The following is a 15,260-nucleotide window of genomic DNA, read 5'->3' on the forward strand; positions in this document are numbered from 1 at the left end:
TATTTCTGATTTTATTGGAGAGAATTAACAAACTATTTTTAATTTTTGGCTTTAGTAGAAGGTTATTATGTTCCATTCGTTGTAAGTTTATTTCAAGTAAAAATTTAGTTCTTGAAACTATCGAGTTGTTTTAATGTTAGAAAAAAATACTTTTGTGAGTGAAAATTTTTGGATCATTATGATTATGCTGGTTTATCATATCATTTATTGAGCCACATAAGTTTTGCCATTATGCAAAATGTAAGATTTTGAATTTAACTTGTATATGGCCTCACAAATAGTCGGGTCTGTAAATACTGCTATTTGTTATAACATAAGCTCTTTAGTTTACCTTTAAACTAGCCACTACGCGGCCAGCCTTCCTCTGGCTTTTAAATGTACCAGGAAAGTGCTTAAATGGAACACTAAACATTAAATTTAAAAGAATGCACAGAATTTTACTCTGCAGAACTACTTTATATATAAAAAAAGAAAAAAGACAGAAAGAAAGGAAAAAATAGAAATTTCAATAAAAATGTATTATATATAAAAAAATTACAATGAAATAAGCAATATCCCTTAACACAAATATTAATTATCCTAATAAATAAATTAACCAACTTCCCGTTGCAAAATCTTAAGAATTGAAATGTTATAAAAGAAATTAAGAACTTTGTTTCTTAAAATAAAATCATACAAAACTTTTTATCTAATTAAAATTATATATAATTAAAACATAATATAAAAAAATACAATGACATAAACAATAAATCTCATATTTTCAAGAGAAAACAGTAAGCAGTCCAGTATCCAAAGCAGTGAATAAAAACTGATGCTAAAACCACATTTCTAAAAGATTGAAACTATCATCAGAAAGCAATAACCAATCAAAATTGTGCTTTGTGGATGACATCGTCCAAAATATAAAAACCTCTTTGCTATTAGCTAATAAAGAGAGAGAGAGAGAGAAAAAATGAAATTCTTTCTGTTATGCCTCACGATACACATGCGCGTCAGAATAAGAAGATTGGAATGTTCATGTTGCGTGTATAATTAATAATATTGTATCTCATATTTTCAACAGTTAGCAGTCCAGTAAACAAAGCCTTGAATGAAAAACTGTTGCCAAAACCACATTTCTAAAAGAATGAAACTATTTAAAGTGATGCTATTTCATCAAAAAAGATTTAAAAAAAAAAATCTGATTCAAATTTTGGAAAAATCGCTTCGAGGTGCAGTGGCACTTGTCTAAATGCACCTATGTACCAAATTTCATAGCCCTGGGTCTATTAGCTTACGCACAACACGAACGAAAGACACACACACAGACAGACTCTTTCTTTTATTATACGTAGAGATTATGACTTGCTTAATGCTTTGAGCTATTTGAAAAGTAATAAACGTGAATTCTAAACAATTGAAACTTTTTATTTTTTTCTTTATTATCTATCTAATTAGTATTTAAAAATTTGTGTAATTTATAATAGATCCAATTAATAATTCTGAATATTTGTAGTATTGTTATGATTAATAAAACATGTTTCTGACTTTTGTTTAGTTATTAAATAATAACTTACTTTATAATATGCTACTATTTAGTTGAAGAAGTATCCAAGGATTGAGAACAGTATAATTTGTCATTTAAATTAATGATAATTTTGATCTTAAACTGCATGAAAAACCTGGTTGTGGCTATTTTTTGTACAGTATGTAATGTTTGTACAGCAGGTAAAAAATATAATACTTTTGTGCAATATAGTATGTTGCTTTGAGAAATAAATTTTGCGTAGAAATCAGATTATGAATTTTTTATACAGTATAAAATTATATATTTCTCGTACAGTAGATACTATGTGTTTTATATAAAGTACTTTGTAAGATATCAGTATTATTTTTTTATGGTGTAATTTTGATATTTTTTTCTGGATTAATATGCATTGTAGTAAATGCTGATTTAAGAAGCTCTCTAAACATACAGACTTGTAACTTTCATTTCCATTCTAGGCGTACAGATTTGGGCATTGTCCGTGAAATGGATCCATTAAAGAAAAAAGAGGCAAAAAATTTTAAGTATGGTTTTAACTTTTCATTTGATTTGTTTGTATTAACTTTTGTTACTTTTTCATGGTATAATGTTAAAAAGTGTAATGCAGTGCATAAATATTTTTTTAAATTTATGTTTTGTTTTTAATAGGTGTCATGTTCTTCTGCTTTGTGGAGATATGTCCCCTCATCTAGAAGATAGTGTAACCATGAACAGTCGTCTTGATCCAACGAATTCTACTTGGATGAAGGTTTGGTCTTGGTTGCAATTTTTATAAATAAAAATCCTTTCATGTTATTCCATTGATTAAGACATTAAATTTGGAAGCTATGTTTGATCATCTGTGTAGTAACCAGAAGTTCTTAATGGTGCTTTTTCAAATATGGCAGATGATCTTTAAAATATGGACAGGATGATCTTTAAAATATGGATATAATGAATGACTTCTGTATGAAGTAGTTTAATCATGGCAGTTATGTATGTATGCATTATATGAACAGAATTATAGTTAAATTTTAAATAATTTTAAAAAGTTATAATAAAAAAATACGCTATCTTTAATTCCCATCAAAATACATTCCGTGTGGAATTGAACATTGCTCTTGTCACTTTTTGAAGCAATTCTGGAAGTCTTGCTTTTGTAAGTATTTTTAAACATGTCATGACTGCATCAGTATACTAAATTAGTTTAAAATGTTTGCTTTTTCTAGTCATCTAAACTTTGAGAAAGAGGAATTTTCATACTGCCAAATCTAGTGAATAAAGTAACTGAGGGCATACTGCAATGTTTTTGACTGAAATAGCTATGCCAGAAGTAGTGCCTGATACAAAACCATTGTTGTGATGGAGGATGAAACTATTTACTGATTTTTCAAACTGTATTTTTCACACAGTATTTTTTAAGTGCTGTGGTAATCTTTTGTATTATTCAGAGTACATCATCATGAATAAAAACTCAACCTGCCTTATTCTGTGATAGTTTAAAAAAAAAAAAGCCAATTTATTTTTATGTTGGTTCTTGATTGACATGTTTTTCGCATGCAAGCCATCATTTGAATCACTTGTAAGCCTTTTTCTTCAGCATCACCATAAATTGGTTATAATGGTGTCTGCTTAGCACTTTTTTGGTGAGTTAACCCTTTTGAGACAGCTCACTTTTGTTCAAGATGTTCCCTTGGAATGAATCGGAGCCGAAAGTAATTATCCCTCAGGGCAGGGGCTTTGTGTCGCTAAGCCTAACTTTAGGAAACAAAAATAATAATAATAAAAAAGTCCTTACTAATTTTTGGTTCTGTTTTAGATTATTACTTGAGCTATCATATATGTTAAAATTAACATTTTCCCTTTATTTTACATGAAAATATATAAAAAAAAATGCTTACTTTAAAAAACAATTTTGGAAAGCTCTATTCAAATTATTCTGAAATTTTAATGGACAAAATATATGAATAAACTTTCAAAGTAATAAACAAATACAAAAAAGACTGTTTGCAAGAAGTAGTAACAAAATCTTTCACTAAAAGTGGAAGGCAGCCACTTGGTGAGCTCTCAGTCTCTGACAAAATGCTTCTATCATAATTGCTAGAAATATTGCTTTCTAACTCTTTAGAAAATAAATCATCATTCTCAGCTGTGTCACTGATTGGCTCATTTATCATGCAAGTATATCTTATAAATAACACTTGCTCACCATAATAAATTGAAGTTAAGGCTTTCAGAAATGAAAAGGGAAGTACTCGAAATATAAGAGATAAAAACAATGCAAGGCATAACAGAACCCGACATAATAACCCTAAAAGACACTACATAGTTGTGAGAAAAGAATGAAAAAAAATATTTGAAGAGAAATCAGGAAAGTAAATATTTATATCGCATTCGAGTTAAAGAGCAAAGATCTGTTTGTTTACCTCCTCACCCACAACAGCTGACACCAACATTATGCAAAATGTGATCAACTGAAGATCAGGACCCTAAAATTACATTCAGTTCAAAAGTAATGGACACAGGATGCAATTTGGTGGTCTTTAAAAAATGTTTCAGCTTAAAATGCTTATATGTATCACCCATCCCTCACGCTCATTCTCTAGTGATGCAGGGTTGGGATGCCCAACTGTGAGAGACTTTCACAGTGAATGTGTTTATGAGATACCCATTCAGATAGGTCTAAAACAAAATATTAAGTTGATTCGTTATTACTGATCCGTTGTTTACAAGACACTTTAAAACATATTTTCTCTTAATCTTTTCACGACGGCACACCTTTGTTTAAAACGCTCGTGCGGGACGGAAGGGAATCGAAGGCAGTCACCGTACAGGAGGGAGGTTTTGCATCGCTAAGCCTAATTTTATAAAAAAAGATCAGGAAAAAAAAAGCTTTGCTTCTAGCATAGTAATTTTTTGTATTCTTTTAGATGATTACTTGAGCTCTTATATATTGTTGCGTGCGTATGGGTTCGTTACGAAATGAATGCACAAGTCCGATGAAAAATGAACAAACATTTATTATTATCACAACAAAAATGCTTAAATCTTCTCAAATTATCATGCAGTATTACAATATCTCACAGTAGTTATCTTTTAACTACTCAAATGTCCAATAGAACATAATTCAAAACAGCTAAAGAAAGCTAATCCGCGAATTCGCTACAATCAACAAGAGCAGTTTTCTAAACAACAACAAACTATGCAACTGATCAACAAACTGAGATGTTTTCCTCCTTTTATAAGATTTTAAAATCACGCGCTAGAATTTTCCAGTACTTTCTCGAAATCAAAAAGAGATATTTATTTATTTAATGCACGCGCTCTTGTATTTTCAATTTTCTGGCTTAGCTTTCTTTTAATATTCGTCACGCGCTGCACTGCGCGAGAAATAAAACCATTTAATTTAATTGAACTAACATTAGCTTTTTAAATACCAAATTCGTAACACTGCCCCCTTCCCAAGGACTGCACGTCTGGGACAGTACAATCCCTGGACAGGAAGCTAAACTTACAACTGTGGCATAAATGCATTAATAAGCATTACATTACAATAATAAACAACATGAACAATAAATGCAATAAATAAAACAAATCAAATGCTATCAAATACAAATCAAATACTAAATGCAAATCAAATACTAAATACAAATTAAATCAAATACACATTTAAAAACAAAAAGGACCATGGTCTTATACTATTTACAATTATTTACATTACGTACTATGGCCATAGTAATGAGCTAACCTGTCGTAATGAACGACTTTAGGTTTAGAGTTCGAAGACTTACGAATCCGAACCACGACGTCATTCAGCCTGTTTAGGACTGTGTGGTGACCGTCTCAAGGTGACTGTAATTTCGGCCTGAGTCCTTTTCGTTGAATCGGGTTCCACAACCACACCTTGTCTCCTTTGTTGGATCTATGTCCAGTAGCTCTTGTGTTGTATCTGGTCTTCACTTTCTCCGTGACCAAGTTCACTCGCTTTCGTACGGAACGGTGGATCACTTCAAAACGGGCCTGGACATCTTGGATGTGTTCCTCAGGCGATGAAGGCGCATCTGTACAGCGATCAAACAGGCGGTCACAAGGCAGACGAAGGTCTCGACCGAAGAGCATCTGGGCTAGAGAAGAGCTGGTAGTTTTGCGTTTCTTTTCGACCCTAGTATGATTTCGGCAGCTTCCCGAGCTGGATCTTTCGGACAACGCGTCGGCATTTCCAGGCGAGGATCCTTTTTGAGGATGGATAGTCATGCCATCAGATGCTGAAAGCAGTTTGTTGTTTTTCAAGTCTAAGGAAAAATTGTATTTCCTTAAAAAGTCCAATCCGAGTATGCATGGATCTGTGATATCCGCCACATATGCCGTGTGATGGTAGGCGGCACTTCCAAACGTGATGCTTACGTTTAACTTCCCAGTTATGTCGATCTTATCACCAGACGCAGTCTGAAGGGTAACACAGGATGGCATCCAAATAAGTTTATCTTTAAACTGTTCAGCGATATCTTTCCTAATGATGGTAACATTAGCTCCTGTGTCAATGATCATATTGCAAGGAACTTCATCGATATTCCCATTAATGGACAGTTCGTTACTGTTGCCACTCACTGTTCAAATTTTAAGCGCTTTAAAACAAGGTTTTCCATTATCTGGCAACCTCTGTTCCTCGATATGGTCACTAATTTGTTTACTGCGTCGTTGCTGGGAAATGGTCTTATTTTCCGTACCTCGGGGTGTTCTGCAGTTTCTTGGTATGTGGCCTTCAACTCCGCAGTTCCATCACTTTAGAACTACTTTCTTTTCATTTCTGTTCCGTCTCAAGCCACTGACTTGTCTGGTAAAATCATCTGCTTTATATTCTGTACCCTGGGGTGTTCTGCAATTCCGTTAGGTGACCTTCACTACCACATCTCCAACACCTTAGAGCCACTTTCTTCTCGCTCCTACTCCGTATCAAAGCGTCCACTTGTCTGGCTAAATCATCTAAACGAGCCATCAGTTGATCCACTGGCTCATGGACTCGCACAGCTCTAACTGGGTAGCGATCTCTATTAGTTGCTTCCTGGGCTGCCTCGAACTTCATGGCATACAACAGAGCGCTTTTCAAATCTTTAACATCCGCCATTCGCAGTGCTTTCTGTATTTCAGGGTCCCAGATGCCATCGATGAAATATTGTAGAATTTCCCTCGTTTCTCTCGGGCACTCCGTAAAGGCGAGGTGGGACAGCCTTTCAACATCCGTGGCGAGTTCCTGGAGTGATTCGGTGGGCTTCTGTTGACAGGATTTTAATTGAAGCCTGCTGTAGTCTTTTAAACATTTCTCACCGAAGCGCAGCTCCAAGGCACCGGACAGAGCTTCGAAATCTAGCCTTTGATTTTTGGGAAGCGTCTGCAGGATATCCGCTGCATCTGCTCTCAGAGAAGTGGAGAGATGACAGGCCTTAGCTTGGGAGTCCCATCCATTCGCATCCGCAACGATAGAAAACTGGGTCTTATACACTTGCCAGGATGTCTTCCCATCATATGTGGATAGCTTCAGAGATGGACGAGCAGGCATCGGTAAGAATTTAAAATCATCATTCTTGCTCCCTGCCGTCGCTACGAATTTTTTTAAAGTTTCCATTTCTTTCTCAACTGCAGAAACTCTCTCTTCAATTTGTTGTTGGACGGCCGAAACTTTTCCTTCGACTCGTTGCTCCACAGCCGACACTCTTATCTTCTATTTCATCTTTGACAGAAGAAACCTTTTCTTCAATTTGCCCAACTTTATTTTCTACAGCTCCTATTCTGTCTTCCACAGCCTCAAATTTACTTTCTATTACGCAGGTTATTTCTCTTTTCATTTCGTCTTGACCTGCTTCAATGTTTTCTTGTACAGCTTTTATATCTTCCTTAAAAGTTACTTGACCAGCTTCCAACTTTTCGTGAACGGTTTCCATTTCCTTTTTAATAGATTCCATTTCCTTTTTAACGGATTCTTCCATCTTTTCCTGACCAGATTTCATATCATCTTTCATTTCTTCTTGTCCCGCTTTCATTTCCTGCTGGCCCGTTTTCATTTCCTCTTTAAATGCAGCAAAGGCTGATATCAACTGTCTTAACTGCTCTTCCATCGCTCTTGTGATTGGCATTCAAATCCCACCGCTGCCACCAAAAATTGTTGCATGCGTACGGGTTCGTTACGAAATGAATGCACAAGTCCGATGAAAAATGAACAAAAATTTATTATTATCACAACAAAAATGCTTAAATCTTCTCAAATTATCATGCAGTATTACAATATCTCACAGTAGTTATCTTTTAACTACTCAAATGTCCAATAGAACATAATTCAAAACAGCTAAAGAAAGCTAATCCGCGAATTCGCTACAATCAACAAGAGCAGTTTTCTAAACAACAACAAAATAAGCAACTACAACAAACTGAGATGTTTTCCTCCTTTTATAAGATTTTAAAATCATGCGCTAGAATTTTCCAGTACTTTCTCGAAATCAAAAAGAGATATTTATTTATTTAATGCACACGCTCTTGTATTTTCAATTTTCCGGCTTAGCTTTCTTTTAATATTTGTCACGCGCTGCACTGCGCGAGAAATAAAACCATTTAATTTAATTCAACTAACATTAGCTTTTTAAATACCAAATTCGTAACAATATGTTAAAATTAGCACTTAATAACGTTTTTTTCTTTATTTTACATGAAAATATACTTAAAAAATTTCTTGTCTTGCAAAATAATTTTTGGAAGCGCTATTCAATTTATTCCAAAGTTTTAATTGATAAAATCCATCAGTAAAGTTTTAAATTAATAAAACAACACAATAAAGACTATTTACAGCAAAAAGTAATAAAGTTTAATATGAAGACTGTGGTAAATCTCGAAGTACGGAGAAGTATCACTTTCTAACTCTTTAGAAAATGAATCTGCGTTAATAAATGGTTCACTGACCATACAAGGGTATTCTTCCTCTGATAAATAAGCGCCTTTCTGCTATAATAGACTGGAGGTGAGGCTTTCCGAAAAAAAAAGAGCAGAAACGGAAATATATCTGAAGGGCAATGCAAAACATAACAATACTCCACATACTAACCCTAAAAGACTATATATGGTAAAGGAAAAAATAGAATAAAAAAAGGAATTGGATATAAATCTGACACGCGAATGTTTTCATTAGCACACAGCGATTTAAAGAGCTCATCTCTGTTTACGTTTTTCCTCCCCCCTTCTCGCAAGAGCTGATGAGTAAAATACCATTTAATTTAAGTCAAACAGAATATATCAAACTCAAGGTCAGGAACTTAAAACTGTGTTCATTTCAAAATTAATGGACATAGTATGCCATCTAGTGGCCTGCAGAAAAACATTTCAGCTTAAAATGCGCATACGCATCACCAGTCCTCTGAATGCAATCTCTAGCGATGCGTGGATGGGACGCCCGGCTGTAAGAGACATTCTTAGGGAATGCGTATATGGGACGCCCATCCTGAAAGGGTTAATTATGGCTCATAACTGTGTGACTGCACTTCAAGTTAAGACAAGTAGTTTTATTAATGCTTGATGTACTTCTTATTTGGAAAGTCCTATAATTGCTGTGTCGAGAATACCGACTAATTTGTCAATCGAAATTTTTTCGTTTTCAATTTTTTCGTTTCATAGTGTAGATTAATTTTTTAAGTGCTTGATTATTATTCATGAACTTACTCTGTCGGTATGGGTCTTCATAATGCAATTGGGAGCTCAAAATTTATTTGTGTTGCAAATGAAGCAAAGGATTGCATGAACAAATGCTGTTTAGATATTTCTTGAATTAAGGGAATAAATCAGTCACACGGTTGAAATTTAGAGAATGTGAAGGTTGTCACAACACTTCTGAACCTCATCTTGCGAACAGGTCATTCACCCCAAGTGATAAAAATAATAATGATGATGAAGAAGAATGCAAGCTACAATTGTAGGCATTGCCATGGGAGATTATGGATAAAGTGGAGAGTGTTTGATGCTGTTTTTTCTGCAGGACTTTATGACAAGTGGTTTGCAAGAAATGTACGAAGTACAAATTACATCTACTAAGTAAATATTGAGTAACGATCATACCATAATAATCATAATGACATTGACTCTCATGGATTTTGCACATGTTTTCTTTGGATGTGGAGACCCGTAGTAGTTCTCCTTACTGGATTTACATTTTTACTGTGTTTCATTTAAAGCAATGATTTTTCATACGAATTCACTCTTCACAGATGTACTATTCCATGTGGATGTTAGCAGCCTTGTAAAATTGTCAAAAATCATTCTTCTTCATTGGTGTGAGGAATCAGGTGTATGACAGTTTTACATAATTGCTGCTGCATGCTCAGTAAGTTTGACTTTATTTGCAAGACAGAACAGAAACAGTCCATTGCTAATCATCATCAGCAAATCAAGATATAGCTGATACTTGTGCATCCAAAATGGCTAGTTGCATAAGCCATGTTATTCATCAGTCATATTTTGGTATAACCCATCTTGTCACCATACTTTATATTTTAATATGTCAGCTTTTTTGACGTGTATGAGTACTTTAGAATATTCTATCCTTATATGCAGCTCCTTGCATTTTAGTTTTAAGCTAGGAACACTTCCATGCACTGACTACACCCATGTAGTATTGGAAGGATAATGACTGTTACATCTGAAAGAGGGGGAATTTCTGTATGTGTCAACATTGTTATGGTTGCTAATATGGTCCATTTCTCTCCAGCACTGCTGCAATCATTATGCAATTTCAAATTCAGGTATTCTGCAAAATGAAATGTTATGCTTTATAATTTGCAGACTTGTATTTTTGCATTGTATCAAGGTTATATTAAGTAAGGGATACGATTCTGTATTTACACTAGGATATTTCCATAAACAATCAAACCTTTAGAATTTAAATGTATGTAATATTTTATATTTAAAAAGTACCAAAAATTGGGAAAACAAAAGAGAGGTATCTGTAGGAGACTTCAATGTCTAATCTATCCCTTATCTGTCTAAATGATAACCTTACCATTCACAGCCAGATTTGAACCTCTGTCTAATCTGAGATATTCTACATCGTCTTTTGTGTATTACTTGCAAATGTGACTGAAAGGGAAAAATATGAATTTTAAAGAAATTGCACTGGCAAAAGAACTATTGGTAAATGAGTTTTGAAAACTATGTTATAGCTAAAGTCACCCATCATATGATGAAATATTTTATGGTTGTGATTAGGAATGAAATGATTGACGTATAAATGAAATAAGAAACATATAAATTGTGCTCCACACTATAGGATAATATTTTATGTGACCAAATTGTCTATTTTGTTTCTAGCTGTCTAACTGTGGAATGGTTTTAGAAGAAGAGCCAGCTAAAGTCAGTGAAGCTCTTCGTTATTTCTTGCAAGGGCTTGGTTATGGTGAGTTCAGTGTTCAGCTCTGTAGGTTTTTCCCATTCTCTTTGTAATGTAGGCAATGCCAATTCATCTGTTTATGCTATTTTGTGTCAAATTAAATGGCCTTCATTTCAGCTCTCAATCAGTATCGCCGTAAATCATCAGCTGCTTCATCACTCAGTTGTGAAGGTAATGTCATGAACGCCTGTTGAAAAATTTCCTTCTTTTGTAAGTTTTCAGTTATTTTTTGTCAATTTTATTTTTTAATTCATTATTATTGATTTTATTTTTCAAGTTGGTGAAGTTTGAAATTTTGAGATTATCATATAGATAATAGTTATGTTAGCAATATGAAGTTATAGATTTATTTCAAAAGTATGGATGTGATATCTTAATCTTAAAATCTTAAAAAATCTTAATTACAATATCCAGCTGAGCTAGTATTCATAGAAATAAAATATGCACATTTAGAGCAATGATCTTCAAACGTTCCCAGAACTATAAAATTATTTGTGTGGATTCAAAGCCCCCCTTTTCCCCCTTCTTTTTTTGATGCATGTGGAACCAGTATAATCCTTAAAAAAGCAAATATTAAAAAAGCATTAAAAATATATCAGTGTTTTGTAGAGAAATGAAAAGAAAATCATAATTTAGTATTGAGACTTATTTGCTACATATTATTTTAGGTAAAAATAAAAATTTAAGAGAAAAAATAATTGACTTCTCTGGACATTAAAGTTTATATCCATATTTTACTCAAAAAATGGTTTTAAATTTTGATTTGGTTTGTAGACCTTGTAGGAGTTGCATGGAACCACATAGTTGAACAGTTTGAGGACATTGTATAGGATCAATTAGTACCAATCAAATATAGAAAGAAATCATTTATGATGTTAAAGAACCATTTTAATAATAATATTTGATTTCATAATCTTCATGATGTATCGGAATTTTTGCTATCTCTATGTTAAATGTAGATTTAAATTCTTTTATGTAATATGTTTGCACAAGAACTATGACCAGCTAAAATTAGTTTAGCAATTCAGATATCCACATTTTGCATTAATAAAAGGCTTACATTTTTGTAAAATGAAAGAAATCTGAAGAAAATTTAGATTTGCAAAAAGTAATCATAAGCTGCAGCATTTACCATATTTGACGGCATATAAGACGCACCCTTATTTAGACGGCCACACACAAGGAAAAAAAGTTTCGATAGCGTGGTTTCTTTTAGTTCTCACTTTTCGTAAAAGCTAAATAAACAATTATTCACGTATAAAATGCAGGTAACTTTTTTTAGACCAAATTTAAGAAAAAAAGTGCGTCTTATATGCCGTCAAATACGGTAATTCCTTTTTTTTTTTTTTTTTTTTTTGTCTAGATTTGCATTTATTAGGTGTTTCAATAAATTTTCAAGAAAGTGCATTATGAAAAAAATATTGTATTCTAGTTGTAATATTTCAAGCTTTCTCTCTAAGTTACACACAAATGACTTTCAATATCAAAGCTGACAGTTTTTTTTTCTAACTCCACTTTTTTTTTTTAATCTACTGGCTGGGCACTCATTAGTCATTTGTCAGGAGTGGCTAAACCAGTGGTCATTTATCTGTCTTATCACCAGAAATGCTGCTGCTGCTGCACTGCTGGCCTGATTGATAATCCAGAGAAAGGGGGTTGTTAGACATTTACTTATACTCATGCTTTTTCCAAAATTTAAATTTTGTCCCAACTCTATGGCAGCCTGCTTTGCTAACCGCCATAGGAATCAGGGTGGTCGCAGACAGATGTAGAAGATGTAAATGTTAATGACTTGCTTGCCTAAAGGAATTTAGCTAATAAGATAAAAATACTATTTGCTCCTTTTCATCCATCTTCTTACACCCAGATGTACTTTTTCCGAAAATACTACCAATGGCCAACCTAAACTCTTTTCCTTTCTGAGGAAATGTTCTTCTTGCCTCTCCAGACAGAACTGTATTATACATAGGCTAATTACATTTCAGATAAGCTGGGTATTTTATCAGATTGTTCTTTGATATTCATGTTCTATTAAATTTAGTGCTCTGTGTATTATGATTGAATCAGTCATGTTTGGATTTACCTTTGTGTAAAACTGGGAGCTTCTCAATTTTTTATTGCATTTTCTGTTCTTTTCATTAAACTGCCAAATTTTTCTATTAACTTATCTGAATTATGTTAGCTTTTCAAATGCAGCTCTAAAATGTTATTGATCACATAGTGCCAAAATAAAAGAAAATACTGTGAAAGAAATTTTAATCCAAATTTAAAAATCTTAAGAAATGCTTCATTGCTTTTGATTTAATTTCATATGGCTTGAGATGTTATTTATATGTAAAAAATAGATTCCCATCCCCATAATTATCAAAAATCATTTACACAAAACTAAAGTTTTAAAATAAAATGTTTTACTGCTACATTATATTTTTATTTGTTTTTCTTTGTAAAGTATACATTCTTACATCGTATACATTGTTACTGAAAAAACTTCTGTGTTATAAACAAAATCAATGAAATAATAATGCAATGATTAACCTTTGTTAATCTGTAGCCCAAATGATATTGAGTTTAACATAAGCTAACAGCAAAATTGGAGTTAGGTGAAAATATCATGTAAAGCATGGATATTTGTAATGTGCAATATAAGAGAGCTTAAGTCCAGTAGTCCTTTTCAAAAAATTGATAGTAAGCCTCTTGACGGGGGTACAGGTCTCTTTATTTTTGTCAGTATGTTCTTAATCAAAATTGGGATGGCCTTTTTAAGCATATAACTCTTTAAGTGCTTTGCTATATTTAAAGAATTCATCATATTAAAATAGTATGTATTTCAACACTTTACGTAAAACAAAACTTTTTCTCAAATAGCATGCTCATTTTTTTCCATTGTTTGATTTTATTCCTCAAATTATGCTTAGTTACCAAATTTTGTAATAAACATGCACTTCTAATACATTAATCAGTACTGTAGTGTTATCACAACCACCTCAGTAGAAGTTGCCAAACTGTGGCAATCATGCACATAACAATTCTTCAAGTAACTGCAAGTTTAAATAAGCAATATCGCCATTTTCATACATGCTGTTTTGGTTGTATTAGAAGCTGTAAAGGCAAATTGTGATATTTTGGGTCTTCAACTGAATTTTGGAATATCGCTTGTGAGATATCTCTGCAAATGAAAAAAGTTCTGTGAAATCTTTTCGAGAATACAATATTTTGATGCAAAGGTGGGAATTTTCAGATTTGCATTTGATAATGTTTTATTTTGGAAAAAAACTGTTTTGGAAATCTCCATGAAGGAGTGTGTTAAACAGGTTGCCATTTGAAGCAGTAATTGGTTCAAGAATATTCGTCTACTGTGTACGATAGCAGTCGGATTGTATATACTGCTGGAGTAATGAATTAATAAGTGTAACATTTTACTTTGAAGAGTTGGAAATGGGTGGTAAATGGCCAAAGATACCATTTGTAAGTAATTTTATGAATATTTTACAGGATAAATATTGGACTAAAATAAAACTATATGCTATTAATAACATGTACGATATGAAATAAATAACTTTCTCCAATTTGAAACTACCAATCTACCAAATTCACAAATGTGGTTGCAATATTAACAAAGTACTCATTAAACCTGCCGTTTTTTTTCCCCTGTCTTCAGTGAATGACCATGTGCTTAAATATTTCAGAATTTTAATAGCTGAGTTATTAATTTTGCATTTTGAAAACATACTGTTTTGAATACCAAAATTTTATATTGTTCAGGATGTAAAATTATTTTAAAATAATCAAGATGTCAGAAAAGTATCAAAGGATTTTCAGAAGAAAAAGTTTTTTTTTTTTTTTTTTTTTTTTTTTTAATTTCATTCATGTACAAGATAAAATTTTATGCTTAGAATCATCTACTGTGGAAGAGATTAAGAATTTCAACTTAAAGCATGTCAGTATAGAAGAAAAATAAAAGTGAGTAGTAAATTTTAAATAAGTCGATAGTTATCCCAGTTAACCCCTCCTTCTTGAAATTTTGGGGGATTAATACTTATCATTTTAACCTTTATTCATGTATTATTTAAAATTATGCAAAATTGTATGTAATAAAAGTTCATGGTGAATATGTATCTCTCTTGTAGCTGTCATTATCTTGAGAAGACTCTGAAACCAATATTTTTCAGAAAATAATTAAAACCTATTGAACTCTCACTATCTGAAATTTTTAAATTAACAACTCACAAAAATTAGCCATTAAAATATTTTAAAATTTAAAATGTAATTAAGTGCATCAAATATTTTGATTCTTTTTTAAATTAAAAATAATATTTCATGTTGTCAATTCATAAA

At 32.5% G+C, this 15,260-nt stretch overlaps 1 protein-coding gene across 5 annotated transcripts in view; it reads left to right on the plus strand.

Annotated features, from left to right (window-relative positions):
* The window catches only part of LOC118191723 (protein NDRG3-like), a 68,364-nt gene that overhangs the window by 42,181 nt on the left and 10,923 nt on the right, over positions 1-15,260 (plus strand). For 2 of the 5 annotated variants that reach the window (XM_035362592.2, XM_035362559.2), the window contains 4 exons: positions 1,984-2,049; positions 2,174-2,273; positions 10,847-10,931; positions 11,043-11,096. In XM_035362592.2, the coding sequence (XP_035218483.1) occupies positions 1,984-2,049; positions 2,174-2,273; positions 10,847-10,931; positions 11,043-11,096 (305 nt within the window). Of the gene's footprint in view, positions 1-1,983; positions 2,050-2,173; positions 2,274-10,846; positions 10,932-11,042; positions 11,136-14,818; positions 14,886-15,260 lie in introns of all 5 variants that reach the window. The other 3 variants (XR_015039389.1, XM_035362568.2, XM_035362576.2) reach the window with 3 other exon arrangements.

Source organism: Stegodyphus dumicola, chromosome 2 (genome assembly GCF_044657685.1).
Source record: "Stegodyphus dumicola isolate Sdum_Otavi_A_Nest chromosome 2, ASM4465768v1".
NCBI lineage: Eukaryota > Metazoa > Arthropoda > Arachnida > Araneae > Eresidae > Stegodyphus > Stegodyphus dumicola.